Here is a 14,841-nt window from a genome sequence, read left to right on the forward strand (position 1 = left end):
TACAAGTTTTTATCTGATTTGTCCTGACTGGTAGGCTGCATGCAATAAATGATGAGTTCCCCAGTATCATGTAAGTAGAAATAACATTTTATTACTTCATTAATACAGCAGAGAAAGAACAAGTTCAGCATAAGGTAGCTTCTGAGTGATACAACTGAAAGGGATCCTTCTGATCTGGTAACGTAGCACACCCAAGATTCTGTCGTGATCTGGGTCATGATGATGTTGTGATGTTGGTCATGATACTAGTCCATTGTGATGTGGTGTACGATAGTAACTGTGATGAATGCAGAGGTACCAAGTACAGGGAAGGGTAGTGTCAGACAGGCAATGGCCCCAAAAGCAAAGACTGGCAGTTAGTGTGGTGTGACCTCCAAATGTTGGTCATGAGGCCAGCATTAAGTCCAGAGTTCGAGCTGGTGTACTGTGGACTACTTGCTGTTGAGCGGCGTCTTAGGCAGTGGGTGGAAGAATGTCACGCAATGCTCAGCAAGCACATAGTGGCAGATCCAGTGTAGTCCCTGTGATGGCAGTGCTGCTGTTGTTGATGTATGCACTGCTGGAGAGCAAGGCTGGTGATGTCTGCTTGAGGTTGGCATGTCAACAACCATATTACAGTTTGTTGTAGTAAAGTTTCCATAACATACTGTATACTAACGATACTTGATTGTCTTGGTGGAGGAGTCCCTGTGGCACTGGGGCAGACTCCCCATTGGTTACAGGAGTTGTGCTGGAAGCTGAAGTAGCTGACACGGCCAGGTACATCAGATCGTTTCCCCCTTAAGGAAAAAGATGAAGAGCCCATCTTGACCTCGGCTATGGATCCTGCATCCCTCCTTCCCCTGTGGGGTTTGGGGGGGGGGGGGGGGGGGTTGTGGCTGGACAGTATATCTGACAGGAAAGAGCGGTGCGAATGGGCATCCACAGAGAAGCAATGCCTTGTCCCGATGACAGGATTCCAAGCGTGTGGACAGCTAGAGGGGACTGCGATCCTTTCTCTGGAGTCTGGGTGCCGAGGTTGTGAAGCAGTTGCTGTAAAGGGTGTCCACAAACGGGGTATACCTGTGAAGGATGTCAGTGAGACTTCTGAAAATGGAAAAAAAACTGCAGGACCATTGTGGTGATGATGAGGGCACAGAGTGCTGTGTCACCCTTGTGAGGGAGACCACCCATGACTGTATCTTCTAAGTGAAGGCACGAAGCATTGTGCAGTTTCGAGCATGACTGACAGAAGTGGTTGAGAGATGATGGAGCCAGCGAGGGAAGGAGAATGTGCCCGGAGTGCAGAGATTGGGGCATGGGGTGGTGGTGTGCTGGGAAGGCTAATGCCTGAAATGACAGAGATAGGGTCTGTGTAGGTGTATGTACTGGGCGGCATTGAGAGCATGAGGCATGAGAGGTGTCTTGTGGTGGTGGACGCACTTTGAGGCATTGAGGTAGTGCATGTAGAGCACAAGAGAAGTGAGAGCTGTTTGGAGACCTGATGTTGTGGGAAAGTTATCGCCAGATGGAATACATGCAGGGGCACAAAAGAAGGTGACCTGGTTTGGAGGTCTGGATTGGTGGGAGGATTGTTACCAGATATGGTGTGCACTGGAGGAGAGAATAAGGAGGCAGCAGGGAAGCTTAAAGCAGTGGGAGTGTCATCACCATGATGTGCATAGGAGCACGGAAGGAGAGTCAGTAAGGAGGACTGATGTGGTGGAAGGATCATTGCAAGATTTGACATTCACAGGAGCATGGAAGAAGCAGGGACGATAGAAAGGCCCTGAAGTGGTACAAAAGGTTGTCACCATGGTGTGCTTTGGGGCACACAAGGAAGAGGGCCAGTAGGTTGTCCCAGAGTGGCATGATGGTCATCACATTACTTGCATAGGCACATGGAAAGAGAGGTCAGAATACCAGAGGAAGTGAGGAAAGAGGCATGCGGTTGCAATTCACCCAGAGAAGAGGAGGCATGAAGTGCGGGAGGCCGGCCATGGGAGCACATTTGTTGCAAAGGAACATAATGTGCGGGACAGTACTGGGCCAGGTAGAGGAGAGGGTAATGACTCAGTGGAAAGCAGCCATTCATTGTATGCTGATGCTGCCAAGGAAGGGAGGAACACTCGTAGCACAGGATAAAACAATGGAGACAGCACAATGTCATACTGAACACAGATATGGTGAGGACATGAAGTGCTGAACCACCCTCATGAGGAAGATGCGCAAGGCTGGATCTTCTTGATGAAGGTGCGATGTGGTGGAGCAGTGTTGGGCTCACCCAGGACAACGCAGCATCCAGGTAGGACACAATAGCTTGTGGGTCCAGTTGCTGTGATGGGAAATACTGACTGTATGCTCATTGGCATGTGATGTGCTGAGCCACATTCGTAAGGGAGGCCAGCTGTGGCTGCATCTTCAAGGTGAAGGCCAAAGTGGCGGGAGCAGCAGCAGGTGCAGCAGGGGGAATTCAGTGACTGGGTGGCAAATGAGTCCTGGTGCTGTGTGAAGAAGACTTGCCATAGCTTCATCTTGTTGGCAAAGGTGCATGGGTACGGATAGGGGACGGATGGGGGGAAGAGTGAGTGGTGTGCTGTGAGACTGGTGTTAACCCTGGAGTATGAGTGGAAGCATCAGCTGGTGTACTGCTGCAATGGCAGCATGCCACTGTTGCTGGTGCACATGCTGTTGAAGAGCAAGGCTGGTGCCCATTTTGGTGCCCAATAGAGATTGCCATGTCAGAAGGCATATTATGGTTTGTCTGCATTAATGTTTCCATAATGCACAGTATGCGACTGATGCTAGACATCTTTAGTGAGGAGTATGTGCAGCACTGGAGTAGACTACGTGCTGTGCCAGAAGCAGAAAAGGCCAGTGTGTCATCAGTTTATAGCAATATACGAAGTGTAATATTCTTTAGTCAACTCTTCAGGTTAAATGAACTACCCTTAAAAATCATCTGAACTTTATCATTCATAAGTATCTGAGTTTAAAATGTACATTTAAATTTCAGTGCTGTACATAACAAAACTGAAAATTGTTGCTGAATTATTTTAGTTTTTAACTGATTTCAGGTGTGCCGCAGGGGAGTTGGGAGTATCATAGGACCGTTGCTATTCACAGTATACATCAATGACCTTGTGAATGACATCGGAAGTTCACTGAGGCTTTTGCGGATGACGCTGTGGTATATCGAGAGGTTGTAACAATGGAAAATTGTATTGAAATGCAGGAGGATCTGCAGCGAATTGACGCATGGTGCAGGGAATGTCAATTGAATCTCAATGTAGACAAGTGTAATGTGCTGCGAATACATAGAAAGAAAGATCCCTTATCATTTAGCTACAATATAGCAGGTCAGCAACTGGAAGCAGTTAATTCCATAAATTATCTGGGAGTACGCATTAGGAGTGATTTAAAATGGAATGATCATATAAAGTTGATCGTTGGCAAAGCAGACGCCAGACTGAGATTCATTGGAAGAATCCTAAGGAAATGCAATCCAAAAACAAAGGAAGTAGGTTACAGTACACTTGTTCACCCACTGCTTGAATACTGCTTAGTAGTGTGGGATCCGTACCAGATAGGGTTGATAGAAGAGATAGAGAAGATCCAACGGAGAGCAGCGCGCTTCGTTACAGGCTCATTTAGTAATTGCAAAAGCGTTATGGAGATGATAGATAAACTTCAGTAGAAGACTCTGCAGGAGAGGCACTCAGTAGCTCAGTATGGGCTTTTATTGAAGTTTTGAGAACGTACCTTCACTGAGGAGTCAAGCAGTATATTGCTCCCTCCTACGTATATCTCGTGAAGAGACCATGAGGATAAAATCAGAGAGATTAGAGCCCACACAGAGGCATACCCACAATCCTTCTTTCCATGAACAATACGAGACTGGAATAGAAGGAGAACCAATAGAGGTACTCAAGGTACACTCCGCCACACACCATCAGGTGGCTTGTGGAGTATAGATGTAGATGTAGATCTTATAATAAAATGCAATTTGGTAATCTCTTAATTCTTATGTTCCATTGAATGAAGATCTTTAACTGAAAACTTGAAACAAAATTTTTCGGCAGGGCTGACAATCAGTGTGTGAGTGTGTGTGTGGTGTGTGTGTGGGGGGGGAGATGCCAGCATTTTTTGGAGATGCATTGAATGTCACTATCACTACATACCTTGGGAAAAAGAGCAGGCAACGAACAAAGCTTGTACTAGAACTGATTTGGCAATAAAAAATGAAGGATTAACACAATTGCAGGCTGCAGTATGCAGTAGTAAGCAATGTCAAGGTCAGATCAAGAAACAAGATTACAGACAAGCCTTCTGAATCAGTGAAAAGGTCCAGGAGGATCTGCAAGTGTGATAACTTCAGTCTGACTACAACAGCTTTCATACTTTGAAGACTACAGAGAGTGCAGACAGACAGTCCAACAACCTCAGAAGCAGTCAGTCTGCACAGGGCATAAGGTGCAAATTAGAGCTATAAAGGAAAGTGTTGGGTAGTAGTCATGGGAGGAGAATGTCAGAAATGATACAAATCTCTATAGGAGAATATTTGCAGGTAACTAGTAATTTATACCCAAGAACAAGGCTGTGCTATGTCACTTGTGAATTAAGCTGTTGTGGACATATCTTGGAAAAGGTCACACTTTAATAGTAGGAGGTACAGGTAACAATTTGAACTGCAACCACAATCAGGCACATTGACGAGAATGTTCCTCATCATAATGTAAATGTCACACCGGTCTTTGAGTGGTATGATAACCCTTGATCAAGAGTTTTAGGGTACATGTTTATTCAGGACTTCAAAAATTGCTCTGGAGAGATTCACATGTGAGTGCAGCACACGACTTCAGACTGCTTCTGATAATAAGCTACTTACATGGCTGATCACCAAAAGTATTGCAGTCTGACCAAAGCAGTATCCATCTTCTCCCAGAGATTTACTATGTGTTCCATAGGCCCTTTTTAAGACAAAATTGTGAGGAAGACAGAGGTGCAGAATAAGTATAGTTAAACAGCAACAGCTACTCGCAAAACAAAATGGTGCAGCTTGGACAGAGTCACGGACATTAAAAAACACTCAAAACATTCCTTTAGTATCTTCACAATATTATGGAAAGAATATTCGCTACTCATCATACAGTGGAGATGCTAACTTGTGAGTTGCAGGTAAGCACAACAAAAAGACTGTCAGAAAATAAAAATCGGAACACACACACATGACCATGTCTCTGGCTGCTGGGGCACAGCAGCCAGAAGCTGCAGTTGTGTGTGTGAGTTGCATTTGCGAGTGTGTGTGTGTGTGTGTGTGTGTGTGTGTGTGTGTGTGTGTGTAGTTCTATCTCTGATGAAGGCATTATTGGCCGAAGCTCATTTTCTGAGAGTCTTTTTGTTGTGCATATTTGTGACTCCGCATCTCTACTATATGGTGAGTAGCAACTATCCTTTTCATAATATTGTTGCATTCCATCCTGAATTTCCCACTGTCACATTTAGTATCTTCCATTGAAATATTAGAAGCCTCATTAATAAAAATTATGACCTTCTCATATCCATACAGGAAAATAAAAAGACAGATGGATATTTACTAGATGTGTTATGCTGTTATGCTTATTGGAAATCAATGGTATCCAGCACTTACATTTTAATGAATATGAGCTAGTATTGTTCTACTATAGAACAAGCACGAGGAAAGGAGAGTGGCTACATATGCAACATATGAATTATGTCCTAGGCCCTTTAGGTTAATTAATACTGTGTTTAACAGCTCTTTGAATCTTGGATCACAGTATTGGAACAGGAAACAAACACTCTAGCAGTACTGACAGCTTACAGGCAACCAGCAGGAAATATCTTAAGCTTTATTACAGCTATACAGACTTAACTGGAGAACCTATTGTTTTTGGAGACATACCATTCAGTTTCTGTCAGTCAGTACTGATTGAAGGCTCATGCCCTTAAGAAGATTGAAGGGTTTAGTGCAACAACCATTACTGATTTGTTTTTAGATCCAACTATTTTTTCTGATTCAGATGTAAAAGTGATAGTGGTTTGTCTTAACACGATAGCCAAATGTGAACAATAAAATGCACTGACTAGTTACGTTTTTATTGCAGTGAAAAGTTATTGTTTCACAGAATCATGAACAATCAAAGTGTTTGAGGAGAAACTGCATAAAGTGTACTAGGAAGTGATTTAAGAGGCAGACCATGAAGATGGATAATTGACTACTTTCTTAAACATATTCCTGCAGGACTTTGTCTTGTTTTCCCATAAAGCAAACATGGGTAAAATATATCAGCAGTAAGGACAAGAAATAGATAACACCCAGAATTAAAGTATGTTGCCTTTGAAAGAGAGAACTTTAACTAATTCAGAAGACAAATTGTTGTCAATGGTTGAAACTCCATTACCATCAGTATTTTAAATCCCTTCAGTTTGTTATTATAGCAATAAAACAAGACCAGTATGCAAAAAACCAAAAAGTGTGTGCTTCAAGAATAATACAAGAAAAGTTTGGGAACATTATTAAACAAGAAGAATATAGTAATAGTGATGCAAATAAAACTGAGTTCCCAAAAGATGGTTTGGCAGAAATGATAATACACTGAAATCAACTGCCACCAAATTCAGTGATTACTGCCACTCAGTGGCAGCAAACATTGCACTCACTATTAAACAATAATAAAATACATGAGCATTAGGTTTACTCTGGCAGACATGGTATATACAACTAACAGATATTAATTTCAAAAACATGAGATTACAAAATTCATCAGGTCATTAAAAATCATTTCTGCTGACTAAGATGCTGTTTCTAGTAGACCATTATAATCATGTCCTGACTTGACAGCACTACTATTAAGCTATCTTTCCAATTCATTAACCAGTGATGATTCAGAGCATATTTCCTTACAGGCAAATATGCTTAGTAATACCCATATATAAGCCTGAAGATCAGCAAACCACTTCCAATAATGGAGTGATGACTCACTTTTGTGAGCATAATTTATTAACTACTCATTTTAGTTTGTATAAGGTAAATAATACACAATACTAGAAAAAAAATTGGGCATGTCATGTTTTTCATTGAAAACTAGTTATCACCTATCTTCTGATATTTAAACAGCTGTTCTTGTTTGGATGCTGATGTTTTCAAAAAGGCTGGTGCATTCCATAGTCATCTGACAGAAAGAAAGAATAAAAGATTTCTTTGGCATTGTTGCTTGGGAGACTCCAAGAGATAGGTTCAGCTGTTAAACTGAAAAGGGTTTTCTTCCCCCACATACATTGGTCCTGTTACTGGTGATGTATGATAGTCATGTCTTAAGTGTATCTGTTGAGTGTGGGAGAGTGTAATGGATGTGTGAATAGTGGGTGTCATGTTTGTGTTACACAATGATGAGAGAATGAAGACAGTGAAACTAGGTGCTGGCAGATGGCCTACTTCTCTCAAATACCACCAAGGTTAATGTCCACAGCCATCAGGTTGATCAACATCAATAGTGTAACATAACCTCACCCCACGAATCACGGCAGAAAAGTCTGAAATTTCATCTAGCACATTAACAGGAAGTCTAGTGGTTAGGAACTTGCTTGCTTGACCAAGAACTCTATGCTACTACCTCTCCTCCCCTTGCCAGCCAAATACTAGTGGTGAATATTTTGTCCATCTCCAGGACTGGAACCAGGTATGTCTGTATCAAGTGCCATAACACAGGCATGTCTTAGCAACATCTGCTGTGGTGGTGAGTAGTCATTTCACATATTTCAAATTACCAAATGATCGTGTCCAAGGCATCCTGATTGTAGAAAGCATGTGTCTTTCCAAAGGTCCTCTCTTCTCTTTTCACTACAGTGAATACATTTTATTAGAGAAGTTTTATTTGCTTTATTTAACAACACAGTACATAAACTTCACATCAAATATATTTTTCTTTATAATATCACAGTAAAAAATTGCTTTAATTATGTAATTCATAAACACACACTGCTTAATTAATTAGAGTCTGGAACATGGAATTAACAGTCAACATTAACATGTTCATTATTATTGTAATGATAATGAAGTAAGGCACTTTATCAACTGTTTTACTCTGAGATGCACCATTAAATGTTGTATGGATTTGTACACAGTATCAGTAAATGCCACAAAAGTCAGTACCTGTGAGCTTGATACAAACTATGTAGTGGTATCCAATCAACTCCTTCATTTTCAGAATCAGGATTTTTGTTTACCTTCCAGTATTCACTACAGCTTTCATACTGAAAAATTAAAAATATTATTTTCTTTAGGCAGCATAATATAGAAGAGTAAGTATTAAATCACAGATATGATTGAAATGCAAAATCCTTACAGGAAAAAAAACAGAGAACTGCAATTTGTTGATTAGAACTTGACTATAGGGCAGGCGACCTCTCTGATAGTCTACTGAATGTAATTGAATGAGTGCATAGAACCATGAAATGGCACAGAAAATTAATTTTTCACTTTCTGAACCTGTGAAATGGTACAGAAATCTCATTTCCACTTTCTTAACCTGTGCACATTAATTTCACATACTGGGAAAACCGTAAGGGCTTAATTTGTCTTCAGAAAAAGAAATTGTTGAAAGTGATGCAACAAAATAGAGAAAAGGTGATGGTGGAAGACTCTCTGATAATAAGGATCTTCTATTTAATGAGAGGCATTTTCCAAATGTTTTTATGAGGAAAGACTAATAGAAGCATACTATTTCAAAGGCAGTGAGAGAAAAATTTTGCTTAAACAATAATGTAGAATTTCAGCTGAAAAAACAAAATTCATGACAAATATAAAAAATGCGCCAAAATTCATAGAAACACAAATAGGTGAAATAGAGCGAGTAAATAATTGAAATGTCTAGGAGAAACAATACAACGGAACAGACTAGAGAAATATGCAATAGATGTAAGAATTAACAAAATGGAAAGAGCATATGGTTTGACCAAAAATATTTACAACAAGAAATGTATATCTAGAAAAACGAAACTAAAACAGTACAGCTCAGTGGTGCAACCAGAATGTTTATATGAACCTGAATGCCTAACAATGATCTATAAAATGGATAAACTAGAGGTAATGAAAAGAAAGATTATTAGAAAAATAATGAGTGCAATAAAAACTGCAGATGGTTGGAAAATAAGAAGTAATGAGTAGATCTACAAAAATATAGAGAAAATGGCCAAACAAAATTAACCTTTTTTGGACCCTCTACCGAATGGATCTATTTAGACCAACGAAACAAATACTCCTATGGTTCTGGAAGAAGAAATTGACAATAGCATGGATTACAGAAGTAAGGAAAGATCTAGAAAGAAACAACATCAAAGAATCAGAAATAGCAAAAAGAAACCTTTTAAAAATAAAATGCAGGGTGTTTATAAATGAATACTGGGGTTTTAATGCTTTATGATATTTATTAAACTAAACTTACAGTTATAAATGATATGTCAAATGAAAGAGCAACTCAGACAATTTTACCAAGAACCTTATAAATGTTCAATGTGAGCACCATTTGCCACATGGCACACATCAAGTCTATAGCCGAGTTCTTCCCTAACATTGATAAATGTGTCTTCAGTGATTGTAGCAACAGCTGCTTCAATCCAGTTTCTTAACACAGGGAGGTCTGCTGATAGTGGAGGCACATACACACAATCCTGATACAGGGAGGTCTGCTGGTAGTACACACAATCCCTGATGAAGCTCCAAAGGAAAAAATTGCATGGTGTTAGGTCGGGTGAACATGGAGGCCATGCCCCTTGCGGCCTATCCAGTGCTTAGGTACAGTGAAGTTCAATCTGTCTCATGGATTGCAGCAGAAACATTGCACGCTGCGCATGCGCACTGTTGCCAAACACAACTGTTTGAGTTGCTCTTTCATTTTACATAACATTTATAACTGTAACTTCAATGTCATAAATATTATAAAGCATTAAAACCACGATACACCTTGTACTAAATCTGGAAGGCTTTCAAAGCAGAAGAAATAAAAAATCAGGAACAACATGGACAAAAGTATGGAAGAGACTTCATGGGGAGAAAGTGAGGGAATACTGGAAAAATAGGAGACAACAACAAAGGAAGAAGAGCAACTGAAGTTATTAATGTGATCATACTTAGTCAATACAATTGTAAAAATAAAGTACAATCACATATTTTTAGCACCCATAAAGTCACATATTTTAGCACCCACTTATAAATGTCATAAATCTTAGGACAGACGTTTACTAATATTGGTAATTGACAGTTTTTTAATCATGAATGAGGTACCTGTACAATCTTGAAATGAAAGGTCATTTCATGTGTAAAGAACTACAACTCTAAATGTGATGTCAAATAAAAATATCCTACATCCTGTGAACTTCATTCTGGCAACAATTTTAGTTGCTGAAGTCACATTTCCAATCACTTTTGCATAAATTGTTCTAAAAACACAATTTTTACAAAACCTTTATTGCAATGCTATAAAATAGCTCACAAGTATCATTGTATAAAGCACCAAATATAGTACTTTAGTTCCACAAACACATAAATCAACACAGTATTAGCTCAGTTTGTTTCTATCAGCCAATCACAACTTAAGATAGTTGATGTCATGCAAACATACTGTCAACATACATGATGAAAAAAATTAAATCATGCTGCATGAGTATAGTATGATGGCTTCTTATGGACTCACATTCATTGGCTTTGCCAACTCTCAATCAAATTATTAACTTTTGATCTAATCTAGACCATGTGGTATGCAACAGGTTGGGCTGTCACCATAACAGAAGTAATATTGAAGTAAACATTCTGAATGTTATGTTTTACTGCCAATAACATGTTTATATATGTCACATGAACTATGCTTTCTTACTTACACACGCATACTACAAAAGTATGCAGTTTATTTGATGCACTGCAAGGAAGAGCTCTTCAAAATGTATATAGTTTTTGGTACAATTTGATGTGCAAATATATCAACATGCCAGATAAAACTATTATTTCTATTCAAGTTCAAAAGAGTTTGAAAACTGCTTCCTTATTGTGGGAAAAGGAATTTTTGGTGATGAAAAATTTAGCTATTGAGTAGGACATGTCCTAACATTTAGTTATTCTGAAGGTATACAAATCCCTTCATAATTTAATGGAAACACAACTTTCCATGGAAGCAAGAAATGTTGGCATTATCAAATGTTTAGTGTTGGTGCTGAAGGCACTTCTGTGTTCAGATAGAGAGTCCAGGTGGCTGTTTCCACACTTCATGGAAGTGTTGCCAGATTGTCATGGAGGAGAACTCCGTAGTTATGCTTTCTTTTGAAAAACTTTCACATGTATGGTTGCAGAACTACTTATTCTTTCATTGATTGGATTTAAAAGGTTTAATGTAAATGTTCCTCTTTTTCAGTAATGTAATGAAATGAGGCAGTAAAAATAAAGTTATTTGATAGCTATATTTTCGTTTTCAATGGAAGAAAAAAGGTCAATAACATAGAATACTTCAAAAAATCCATCAGAAATTAATACCAAAATTGAAAAATATAATAGAAAGAATGACAGTAAAAACTGGTAGAAAATAATACTAAAATTAGCAGAAAATATAACACCAAAAGATGGCCAAGAAAACTGTTTACAAAACATGGAACACATGATAATGTTATTGTATCCTGTTTCAAGATGTACCACACAAATTACTAATTACTAATCACCATCAGCTGCACAGGAAAAAATACATAACTGGTACTTCTCAGAACCTCATCAAAAAAGAAAGGCTATATATGAAATAAAAGCTAAATGCAAATACACTACTGAGTTCAGAAATACCTGTCCAAATGTGCAAACAAAAATAATATATACTGAAGAAGAAATGCTACAATAAGTAGCTAGAAAGGAACAGTGAACAACTGAAATGAATAGGTACTGACATGTTTCTTTTGTTTATAATAAACTGGCAACAGATTTTTAATTCTTAGTGAGAAAAGCAATTTTAGCATCTCTTGAGTTTTACCATTACAATATCCAACTTACGAAAAGCTTGAGTCAAACAATTACTGACACTTCTAATTTTTACAGCTCTGTACTTTGGTCTAGGCAATTACGAAGTGATAACAGTCATCAAGTGCAAGTGAAATGCTTCAGAAACATTAAGTCAGGACAAAGAAGACTATGTGGGTAACTCAGCACCTGGTAATGTTCTGAATGCAAGTCATTCATAGCAGGCTGATGGATAAGAAAATAACAATTTAACAATGAAGATAGCATGTAGCAAAGTTATCTGCAGCACTCAAGAATTAGTAAAGCTAGTTAAGGAGTCGTCTGTATTCAGCATCATTTCTGGACCAAGTTGTGATGGTAGCTCATTCAGGAGTTAATGGACACCAGTGTTGTTCAGTTGATTACAAATAAGCTTTGACAACTACAAAATTCATTAATCCCACAATATAATTCATGATACATCAGTTGAAACATCTGGTTGGCTTGTCCCTGCATAGCAAACAGAAAAATCATGTCTGTACAATACCACAGATAAAGAATTGCATCAGTACCACTTGGAAGGTCATATAATAGGCTTATTCGAGGGGGGACCCAAAAGTAATTGGAATCGTAATGTTGCACATCGTGTACTTGTAGTAGGAGGTTACGCCGCCAAAGGGTTGTAGTAGGAGCTCTGCTGAGTGATTCTGCCACGCCGCGTCACCCAAAAGTGAGAAGTGTGGTTTCTTTGGCAGTTCTTTGACTGCGTACAGTGCAGATGTGACACGAGGAAATGGCTAGTTCTTATGAACAACGTACGGCAATGAAGTTTTGCTTCTTACTCGGCAAGAATGCAGCAGAAACTGTTGCGATGATTCAGACAGACTACAAAGACCATGCTCTTAGTAAAACGCAAGTGTATGAATGGTTTTCTCGGTTCAAAAAGGGAGAAATGGTGGTTGAAGATCAGCCCTGTTCTGGTCGACCTTCAACTGCTCAAAGCAAAGACAACATCGACAAAATTCGAGATCCCATCAGCAAAGATCGACGCAGGACATTTGACCAACTCGAGAACTTGTCCGGGTTGTCCTGGAGCTCAATTCAGCGCATCTTGAACATCGATTTGGGGATGCGAAGAGTGGCAGCAAAATTCGGGCCGAAGCTTCTTACCGGAGATCAAAGGGATCGTCACGTTCAAGCCTGTCTCAAAATGAAGGACGTGTTCAAAGATGATCCACATTTTTTCAACAAAATCATTACAGGTGATGAATCATGGTGCAATGGATACGATCCAGAACGTAAACAACAGTCATCACAATGGAAGTCACCTGGCTCACCTTGACCTAAAGAAGCTCGACAAGGGAAATCGAATGTGAAAACGATGTTGATCTGTTTTTTTTTTTTTTTTTTTTTTTTTTTTTTTTTTTTTTTTTTTTTTTGACATTAAAGGGATTGCACACTCTGAATTTGTCCCTGAAAACCAGACAGTAAACCAACAATTCTATTTGGAGGTTACGAAATGGCTTCGCAGAAGTTTGTCACGAAAACGTCGGGCTTTGTGAGATTTTGGCGTGTGGTTCCTGCATCATGACAATGCTCCCGCACACACAGCTCTCAGAATTCGCCAGTTTTTGGCCTCAACGAAGACGACTACCTTGACCCATGCGCCCTATTCGCCAGATTTAGCACCCTCGGTCTTCTTCCTATTCCCGAGGATGAAGAGACTTGAGAGGGAAGCATTTAGCGGATGTGGATGACGCAAAATGCAATGTCATGAAAGTGCTAGCAGGGATCAAAGAGGAGGAATTTAAAAGTGCTTTGAACACTGGAATGAACGTTTGGACAAGTGTATTAATGCTAATGGAGAGTACTTCAAAGGAGATTAAGGTTGTATTTGAAAACAATAAAGTATATGCTTTCTAGAAAGAAATTCCGGTTATTTTTGGGTCCCCCCTCGTACATTGAGGGGTCAAAAGTCATAGGATAGCGATTTGCATATATACAGATGGTGACAGTACCATGTACACAAGGTAAAGAAGGGCAGTGCATTGTTGAAGCTCTCATTTGTACTCAGGTGTTTCATGTGAAAAGATTTCCAATATGATTATGGCTGCATGACAGGAATTAATAGACTCTGAACACAGAATGTTAGTGGGAGCTTGATGCATGTGGCATGAGATTTTGGAAGTCATCAGGAAATTTAATATTTAGCAATCCATAGTGTCAAGGGCATGTCAAAAATACCATATTTCATGTGTTACCTCTCACCATGGGCAACACAGTTGCCGACAGTCTCCACTTAATGACCAAGAGCAGCTGGCATTTGTAGGCAGTTGTCACTGCTAGAAGCCAAACAACGCTGCATGATACAGCCACAGAAATCAATGTGGGGATTATGATGAACGTATCCACATGAGAGACATGCGCAAGCAGAATTTAACATGAGTGATGCATTCTAAATCCATGCTAATATGCATACAGAAGTTTTTGTGCCTCAATTAAATTTGCTGTATTCAAACACTTAAAATGCTCAAAAATTCTGCAGCAAACCAATGTGAATGATATTGGCCTGTAATTTTGCATGTCTGTTCTTTTACCTGTCATGTATACAGAAGGCACCTGTGCTTTTTACCAGTCACTTAACACTTTGTGCTGGCGAGAGACTTGCGATAAATCCAAGCAAAGTAAGGGGTCAGTTTTGAAGAATGTGACAGTAAAACTGAATTGGGATTCTGTACAGACCTCCCAACTTATTTGTTTTCAGCTCATTCAGTTGCTTCTTCATTTAGTTGCTTTTCAGTGCCAGGGATGTCTATTTTTATGCCCTCCATATGGGAAGCTTTGCAGTGGTCAAAGAATGGCATCTCAGTATG

At 39.4% G+C, this 14,841-nt stretch overlaps 1 protein-coding gene across 2 annotated transcripts in view; it reads right to left on the reverse strand.

Moving 5' to 3' along the window:
• Positions 1 to 7,922: 7,922 nt before the first annotated feature.
• LOC124777187 (Down syndrome cell adhesion molecule-like protein 1 homolog) overlaps positions 7,923 to 14,841 on the reverse strand; it is a 182,000-nt gene continuing 175,081 nt past the window's right edge. For both annotated transcript variants that reach the window (XM_047252502.1, XM_047252501.1), the window contains one exon: positions 7,923 to 8,253. In XM_047252502.1, the coding sequence (XP_047108458.1) occupies positions 8,146 to 8,253 (108 nt within the window). In that variant the 3' untranslated portion in view covers positions 7,923 to 8,145. The remainder of the gene's footprint in view (positions 8,254 to 14,841) is intronic.

Source organism: Schistocerca piceifrons, chromosome 2 (assembly GCF_021461385.2).
Source record: "Schistocerca piceifrons isolate TAMUIC-IGC-003096 chromosome 2, iqSchPice1.1, whole genome shotgun sequence".
Taxonomy (NCBI): Eukaryota; Metazoa; Arthropoda; class Insecta; order Orthoptera; family Acrididae; genus Schistocerca; species Schistocerca piceifrons.